The 9,343-nt window shown below is 37.5% G+C and overlaps 1 protein-coding gene across 1 annotated transcript in view; it reads left to right on the forward strand.

Moving 5' to 3' along the window:
• Positions 1-1,676: 1,676 nt before the first annotated feature.
• Positions 1,677-9,343, forward strand: part of UBE3D (ubiquitin protein ligase E3D) — a gene marked incomplete at both ends in the record, with an annotated part of 20,729 nt that continues 13,062 nt past the window's right edge. Inside the window, 2 exons of the mRNA XM_009580795.1 lie at positions 1,677-1,767; positions 6,834-7,065. Of these exons, the coding sequence (XP_009579090.1) occupies positions 1,677-1,767; positions 6,834-7,065 (323 nt within the window). The remainder of the gene's footprint in view (positions 1,768-6,833; positions 7,066-9,343) is intronic.

A 9,343-nucleotide genomic window follows, 5' to 3' on the forward strand; every position in this document is an offset into this window, starting at 1 on the left:
TTGCTTTTTCTAAAAGCCTCTCCTTAGCTCTGAATTGAAGATTTAAACAGGAACTGATAAAATTTAATGAAATTGTCGGGTTTAAAAATCAAAAGTGCAAAAAGTGGCGTAATGGAAGGGAAACACGGTTGCTGAGTGTTTTCGTGTAGGAGTTTGAGAACTCTCAGTTTCTCCCCCGTGCCTTTCCCATATTACTTCAAAATTATTTTCTTACCCTCCTGTTTCATGTTTGGTAGCTGAAAATGCAGTAATGTGATTCATCCAGGATATAGCACTAAGGTTGTCACCAACCGCTTCATCATAAAGGATTACAATTTTGTGTTGGGGCTGCTTGTTCTCACAGCCTCAGTTTGCAGAGGTTAATGTTACAGGTGACATCTGCAAAGTTACCTTTTTTATTTACATGATGCTAATTCAGGTCTAGGATGTGATTGCATAAATAGGAAGCATGGTGGTATAGCTGGTGCTTTCTTTCATTCTAGCATCCAAGCTCATCCAAGCACATTTAATAGGATGTGACACAGAAAGATACATGAAATAGCACAAAATTGTCATTCTGTGGTTTTAAAGTATGTGATGTACAATAATGGTTTCAGCAGCAGAAACACACTGGAATACTCTGTTGATTTTATGTTATGCTGAGCTTGCTTCTGTACGTTAATCTGTAATTATGCATGTGCTTTGACAATTCAATTGTAACAAAAATTATTTAGTGTCTTATTAATGAGGCATGCTTCAAAAGATGAAATATGAAGTTTTAAAAATCCACCTTTGAAAGTTGTACCAGTGAAAAACGTGCATGTGAACCAGATGGTAATCGATGTATATATTGGATAACCTTAGTTAGCCTCTGATGTTTTATATTAGTATGCAAAACTAGTTGTCTCTTATATGAAATTCTGGAACCTCTTAAAGTACTTTTCGTTTGTGGTTGCAACCTAAATCTTAAATACCGAATGCCAGTGCTGAGAATATATTTTGATTCTTAAGTCTGAGAAAGTGGGCAATGCAAAACATATTCATACATAGAGCTAGGCTTACAGTTTTACTTTTCTTCCACCTAATGTTATTTGCTAATTTGTGGAGGCTTTTATAGCTGCCTTTTTAATTTGGAAAAGTTGTCTGAGCTGACTTTTGTGAGACCGTTTTTGCTTTGCTGGCCTGCAGAGGGTATTGCTCACTATCTATTCCTTGAGTGATACCACAGTGGCTGGTATTTTACCTGCCTGAAAATTTAAAACTAGTGCCTTTTCCCCCCCCACCCCGACTATTTTGTGTTACATATTGGGATATACCCTCCTATTGCAGAGACACTGATTAGCAGAAATATCATTACAAAAGAGTGGCATTGAATTTTAATTTATACAATCTCTGTAATGATATCAATCTCTCAGCTCCCCCTTCGGAGAGGATTTGCACCTTTAAAATAATGATTCATGCATACAGTTCCTGCTCAGCAATATGGGGCATGAGGTGGAGATGGCAAGTTTTTCCTAAATCTAGGTACTTTCTTCTACAGGTAAATAAATTAAGGTTGCGTTTAAAATGTCAGCATTTTGCTTTGTTTATTAGATTCTTATCTTTTTTGGTTTGAGGTATTTGGCAGGATTTTTCTGTACAAGTGACTGAAAATTTTACACAATTTTGAAGATTAATATGTCTTCTTCTATCTATAGATTTGGGTTTTACTTTGAGGGAAAGCATGAAACCCCAGAAGAATTACGTCTTTTACTGTCAGTCCTGTGGTGACATCATAGAAAAAGACCGGTGAGTACTGCAGTGTCTTGTATTTATAGCAATAAATGCCATAGTGATTGGTATTCATGTTATTTTGTGTACTTAGAGAGACAGCTAAGAGGTATTTATTTTGAAATTGAAAGATGAGAATACTTTTGAAGCAGTACGGATGACTAAAAGCAAAATTACCTGAAACAGTTTTTCACTATTTATTTATTTACTGCTTGATTTCATTCTGGCTGGAAAGTAGAAGTATCTTTCAAAGGGAGTGTGGTGCATTGCCCTGGAAGCTGGGAAATCTGGATTCTTTTCCTGCTTGTCTGCTATGCTTTGAGCGAGACATTTCCTTTTGTAGCTGGACTTCCCTATGTGTAAAATTTCTGCTTTGAGATCTATGCTTTTTGTTCAGAATCTCTTCGCACTCATCAAAATAGCTTCTGGTTTTGCTGCGCAAACAAAAAGCTGTAACATTTTGGCCTGGAAATACTGCAAACATTCATAGTTTTCATTGATTTAAAAAGTACTCAGAGTCTATTAGTAGCTGACATCTTTGCTATGTTAAAGGGAATAAAACTGAAAATTTGAGCCTAGACTTCTTTCTTCCTCTGCATTTCAGGGACCCTCTTCAGTTCTGCTCAGTCTCTTACAAATTCCCTTCAGTCATCGTGCTGTAGTTACAGAGTGGCTGCTCAGAATGGGGATGTTGACCACAGCTCCCTTCTATCTGTTAAGCAAAGCCAACCTCCACATAGTTCAGGGATGCTGAATTTGGGAAACACAGGAGCTGTTTCTTAGCTGTGTGACTTGGCCTTATCTCTGTTCCGTACAAAGTCTGCAGAGTGAATGAAAATTTTAATAAAAAGCTGCTGCATTTTCTGGCTCTTCTGATGAACAATTTTGACAGCTTCAGCTCGATATGTAAGAATTGTTAGAGATGCACTTGCAGCCTTTTATGATCTGTGTCACTCCTAATACTCAAAATGGTAATACAAATGTGATATATTCTGTAAACTGTTACTTTCTTGTCATACATATGGATTTATGGCTGGCCTGAATATAACTGAATGAGGATTTCCTGGCTTTCTCTTCTGAAATGTCTCATCAGAATGTCTAGTAATAACTCTTACTTTGATACATTTGTAGCATAATAAAACTTCTAATTTCTAGTCAGTAACATTTGCTTTCAAAAGATACTGCACTTTTATATTTTCGTCTCTGAGTGGGCGTTTTCCTGAATTTCAGCACATCAAATTCATATGCATGGAGTTTACATCTTTTGGTTGTGCATCCTATAGCATGACGCAGTCAGAATTTCTGAGAAAGGAAAAAGAAGGCATGTTCATAGCTCTTTGCTTGGCATTTCTCCTTGCAGGGAACCTTTGAGCCCCTCTAATATTACCACTAAAAAAATATTAAGACAAGGGTAGAAGAGTGGAGCTGCTAGTGTATCCAACACCTTCTGTTCCAGCACTTCCAAAAGGAAGACAGTAGCATAGTCAGTACTTTTAGCTACAGAATTCGTGTGTTGGTCTCTCCAGGGAGAGTGAGTATGACAATGGCAGCACAGGCCGTGGGATTGAAGGGAAGTTACAGAACTGTGTGAGGGGGAGCTTATTAAAATGTGAATTACTAGGAAAGGGTCTGTAATAAGAAAAACCTGAGATCTAGAAAATTATACCTTTGAGAAGAAATTGAAATAAATGGGATTTAGTTTAGATAAGGCTGTGGAGAAGATGTAAGACTCTTCCAGTATGTAAGAAGTTGCTGCAAAGAAGGTGGCAGTAGTAGTCTTCAGTTGAAGCAAGAGGAATTTAGATTAAAATGAAAAAAAAAACCAACACCCAAACCTATTCTAAAGCTTATTTTTTACTGTTAAAGACTGCATAGGAAGCCATAATTTTAAAGACTAGTTTAGAGAAATATGTTAGGAACGGTTTAAATGTAAGCGATCCTTCCTTGATGCAAGAAAATGGACTCTATACTGAAATCCCCTGGCTTAGTCTGTTTCCTGCCATGAATCTGATAGCTCTTCAGAGGTTAGGGTTGTGCTCCCTGGTTCTTCTCCATTACCCTCACATTACCCACATTAGAGGAAGTGATTTAAGAGCTGCAAAGAATTTGGGATACTTTCTTTTTTCTTTCTCTCCTTCCAGTTAGGCGAAGTGTAGCTCATATATAAAATAATTCTTTAAGGCTTTATTTCTGTCATGAAGAAATTCTTAAAGGCTAAATGGTGTGAAAAATAAATTTCATAAATTGACTATTAAGCAATAAACCTTTTCCTTAGTCCAAACGTTAAGAATTTGTACTACATAATTATTCTATTGAAAAACTGACGGCAGGGGAAATCTTCTAATTACACTTTTCCTACGTAAATAGCTTTAAGCATGACAATTATCTGTCAAGCTGGGCTGTCCAAGATTTTTTAGTAAGTAAATAAGGAAGACTGCTGTTAAAGAAATTCAGTTGGATCTTTTTTCTTTCTCTTTTTCTCTGATGGAACAGAAGTGTTACATGTTTAAAAGTCTAAAGTCCATTTTACTTCCAGTTTTCAGAATTTTCAATAGATAGGATGATATTACTGGGTTCTTGGATATTAGTTAATAATGGTGTTAGAGATTATTTTTCTTAGTCCAGTCTTACAAGGATCTCTATGGTCAAATACTTACCTTAGCATGGAAGCCCACCCAAGAATTACATCCTTATGGCAGGACTCTTTTAGACTAGTGCCTAACTTCTAGCTTTTTAAAATTAAGTTAATTACCTAGGCTTCCTTTGTTTGGAGACAGAGAACTATCTCCAGAAGGAGATTCAGCCTGACTATATAAGACACTTTCAGAAGGAGAAAGTTTCTCTTAAAGGTCCCAACCTAAGAATTGTGTGTCGCGCTCTGACTGTGAAGGCAGCCTAGGTGGCTATCTTAAAGTAGAAACTCAGTTATTATTAGGAGCAAGTTTGGGGAGATAAGTCTCCCTGTTAGCTAGGTTTTATCACTATATTTAGCAGCCTCAATTTAGTCAGCATCCAGTAAACTTCAAGTTTCCTTTTTTTTGTTGTTTTTCTGGAAAGCTGCATTTTTATTAGTGTTACATTTTTCCAGTTCTAGTGCTCCAGAATATGGCTTCCTGCCTATGAATGGCAAAAGCCTAGAATATAGTGGATATGCTCTATTTTCTGTATAGCTCAAAGTTAGGAGTCTGTTTAGGAAATTCCTATTGGTTAGAGCAACTGCTTTTGTTGGGCAAGAATTCAAGATCTTGATGCTCTAGACTGTGAGAGTAAAGAAAGGGTAATGTAATGAAACTGGACAGCATTAGTCTGCAGCTTAAGGTAATCTCTGTCTTTTTTCCCCCCTGTATGTAACACTTGAAAAAACATCGCTGAGCAATACCAGCTCTTTGTTGCTGTACTGTAAAGAGCAATACATAGGAATGAAGACTTCTTTTTTTCAGTGTGAGTCCAGGTATTGGAACTAATTGTACAAGGCTGATGCATAATCAGTCATTAGGCCAACACCAGAATTAAGGTCCCACCATGGCAGAATTGTGGTTGTATCTCAGGCAATATATAAGACCACAGAGAGTGAAGACAGTGATGGGTTGTGCCAAGAGCTGATCTTTCTTAATTATGGTAAAGCTGGGTCAGAGGACAAGTTATTCAACTTTCATCTGCAGGTGGGGCAAGCACAGTTTAAAATGTATTGTCGATCTAGAAAGAAAGAAGTTTTTATAAAAGATTTTACTTTCACCACCCAACAATACAAAAGGCACAAGAAACTGCAATGGGAAGAACTGGCGTCTTCAGAAAGGAATGGTCTGTGAACTGCAAGAAAGGGAAGGTGTCTAACTGTTGGCTTAGCAGCTGTGTCTTTATTTGCGAAGTAGCACCACAAGCAAGGTTGTATTTGCAAGTTTTAAGTAAGGAGTAGAATCAAGAAACTCTATGTAAAGGTTTCAGTCAACAGCAGAAGAAATAAGAGAACAAAAGGAAAGCATTCAAGGAAACTAGGCAGAGAGCAGAAAGCGCAGCTCTGCAACAAAGAGTACATCTAGAAAACTGTTGGAGAGGTGCACACTGTTAAAGCCATTGCCCATTGTTTTGGTAAAGGGGCTGAATTTCTTCCCAGTGCAATAGTTTTCTAGAAAACACAGATTAAAGGAAGTGTAAATATGCAGACAGTATCCATCAATACTTCTACATTCCTAATAAAAACATATGTGGTGGGACCACAGAATGGCTATAGGAACTGTAGGCAGGAGAGTATTCACCACTCTCTCATAATGACCAAGCTGGTATTTATATAGCCATGTGTATATATTCTAGCTTTAAGAGTATATCTTACAACTTAAAGCAATGATTCCAAACCTTGGCTTATAAAATCCTCTGGCACTGTGTGTAACCAAAGAAAATAAGTTAAAAACAACACTGATAACGAAAGGAAAGTCTGGTATTGCCTGGAGCAGCCTCCTTTGTCCATACAGCTGCCCAGGAGAAAGGGATTTGGGTTTTTTTGTATGTGACTTCTGAAAGTTGAATCTGAATCTAAATTAAGATTGCATTATCCTTTTTTTTTTTTTTTTTAAAGAAGATATACTGTGGTATTTTTGTCAGGATTTAGCTTTTTCAAAGTCTGGTACCTGACTTTGAGGGGCTTCAAAGGACGTGCTCTCCCTTGCTGTGGCAGCAGTCTGTTTCTGTTGTTTTTATATCAACATTTGGTGCAAGGGAACTTTACAAGAAGTAATAATAAATATAATTGCAAAATGCCCATTGTTATATTCTTCATGACTGGATAGAACTGTTTTATTTTTGCCATGTGATTCATTTCAAGAGAGGATTATGCCAAGTTCTGCCGTGTAATCATTGGAGATTCACCCTTGGGAAATGCTTCATCACAAACTTGGCAGGAAACACTCAGCCATTGCTTTCTTAGAATTCATCCAAAGAAGGTGCCTTTGACTGAAAGGAGAGTCAAGCACTTCCTTTTAGGAAAATGCCATACTTTCCCCCCTTTTTGTAAGGAGTCTAAGCTCTCTTTTAGTGTGTTAGAAAAGAGTATAATATATTGAAATATTTTTTTTCTTCTTCCCTCTTAGGAAATTTCTCAGAGTTCTTCCTCTACCAAGTGAAAACTGGAGTTCTTTAGTTGAAGAGTGGTGTTGTCACCCTAACCCCTTTGCCAGAAGCACTTTGCACCCTCAGCATGATGATTGTTTTCTTGGAGACACTTTTTTTCTGTTGAATTCGGGAAATGAATCACATGTGCCTGAATCTCCCATGTGCTGCTCAGAGACTGGACACCATGCTTCTCAGAGTGGCTCCAACTTGGTAAAGTATTTTGTTTGAATAATTCTTAAGTGGATGTATTTGAACTTTTTTCGTTGTAAAACACTTTTTTTGTCACTGGTTTATTTAACTTGTATGTATTACAGAGCTGTTTTGAAGGTCATAGGGAGTTGTTGACATTCGGTTGTACCAAAGCCAGAAAATACTCTAAGCTATGATTTACATTGTCTAAAGCATGCACCAGGGTCTTGATGTTGACTCAGATATGCAAGAAGGACTTCTTCCTATAAACTGAATTAGAAACTATTTAATTATGTAGTTCTAAACCCAGATATTTTGCCCAAAAATATCCTGAGTGAAGGACATCAACATTTAGTAAGATAATAACTGTAACAGGTTAGGTCTTTGTCAAAGGCTAGTAGAGTGAAGAATGAGGAGGAAACTGGAGTAACAATGCTTTTTCTTCTCAAACTATGACTGGATGCATAACCATAAATATGATCAAAGGAAGGTGTGATTTTTTTTTTTTTCTTTCTTTTTTTTTTTTAGCTTTAGAAAGACTTGGAAAAATCAGGATGTGTTTTGGGTTCAGATGTGGCTGTCTTGCACTCTTAGAAGACAGTAAGGAAATTGAGTTTATTTGACTGCTCTGTCTAGTGAAAGGGACCTGCCACCCCAGGTTATAACTCTTGATATAGATGTTTCTGAGGTGTTCCAGGAGGGAATATATCCATCAGTTGAGTCTCTAGGAAGAAGGCTATCATTTGGTTTAGAAACATCAAAATTTGTTGTTGCCCAGGAGAAAAAACATTTGTAGGGATACTGATGGTGGGATAAAACCCATGAAGAAAGAAAATTCAGTGTTTTACTCATCTTGGAAATCTAGCACTTGTATAAAAGTTCAAGCAATAATCTTTTCTTCTACCAGAAGAACACGCAGGAACTTAGTTCACCAAAGCCTACATTTCCATAAAGCCTTTTCTGTTAATCTGCTGCTTGTTCTGTTAATCTGCTGCTTGTCTGTATTTGTGCTGACAAAGGTTGGGCCTGCAGGTACCATCTTTTCTTCCAATACCATGTATTAAACCTAATTACTGAAATCCTTCTACAGTTATGGGAACTGTTGCTGCCTTGGCAACTTGAGTCTGTAACAGCTGATGACTTGCTATGTACAGATTCCCAACATGAAACTTTTAATCTGTTGAGAAGTAACACCAGAGACCTTGATTCCTGTCTGCTGCTGCTGCTTATCATCATTAGGGATTTGTATTATCCCCAGTTAAATCACTGGGATTCTCGCAGTTCAACGGTTGCTGGTGCAGTGCATCCAAGCGAGCCATCTGCTTGGGAACAGTTCTGTCCTACGGTCCCTATCTGCAAGTCTTGCAGCTGTGGTCCCTTTGTTTTCTTGTTCCATTGTTCTTTGAAAAGCAGAATATGGGGAGGGGAAAATAAGCACTGGTATCCTGAAAGGATATCAGCGAGGGAGAAGTAGATTAATTTGGATTAACTCTGTGACAATTGGAGTTGTTTCTTCTAAGTATCCTTAACAAGCAGACTGAGCAGAAGATTCCAAATTTCCAAGAGGACAATGCTTTCTGCCACAGGTCCCCAAAATGAATTATCTCACATTTCAGTAGTGTCAAAAGAGATCTTAGAACAATGGGAACAAAGACGGGAAGAGGCAGATTGCATGGAGTTCATATTGCAGCCCAAAGACAGGGGCACAATCCGCCCAACACACTTCTTCAATCAATCAAAGAGAATGTTTGCCAGAAAAGGGTTGTTTTTGAGGCAGAAACATGGTAAAAGGATGTGGGACAAAGATGTTACTGAGATGTGGGTCAAGTGAGGATAACAGCAGAACTTTCGAATGAGGGAGGAGGCTATTTTCTGTCAGAAGCATACAATAGTAGTTTAGTGTGATGAATTTTCATGTTTGCTTCCTTAAACTTGCATTGAAGTTGAGAATTCTTTCCTTGTTTGTGTCAAATCTCTCTTTCTACATCTTTCACACTTGCAATGAATTTTTATTTCTATGTTTGCTTATTTCCAGCATCACTTGGTTGCCAAGCAAATGAGCAAAACTGTAAGATCCAGCAGAAACTGGACTAATAAGGAAAAAACCCCTCATAATGAAACAGAAAATTCTCTCATAATATGAGTCATAGAAAGTTACAGGCACGATAGATTGCTATTGGCATAAATGTTCTCATTTCAGAGAATATTGTTGCAGTCTGCCCCAGTATAAAAGTTCTTTTTTAATTGCATTGCAGTTCTTTGGAAAGTGTTTGCCTATGACCAAAATAGTAGCAGGAAT

The sequence above is a fragment of the Fulmarus glacialis genome, unplaced genomic scaffold (genome assembly GCF_000690835.1).
Source record: "Fulmarus glacialis isolate BGI_N327 unplaced genomic scaffold, ASM69083v1 scaffold30766, whole genome shotgun sequence".
NCBI classification, from domain to species: domain Eukaryota; kingdom Metazoa; phylum Chordata; class Aves; order Procellariiformes; family Procellariidae; genus Fulmarus; species Fulmarus glacialis.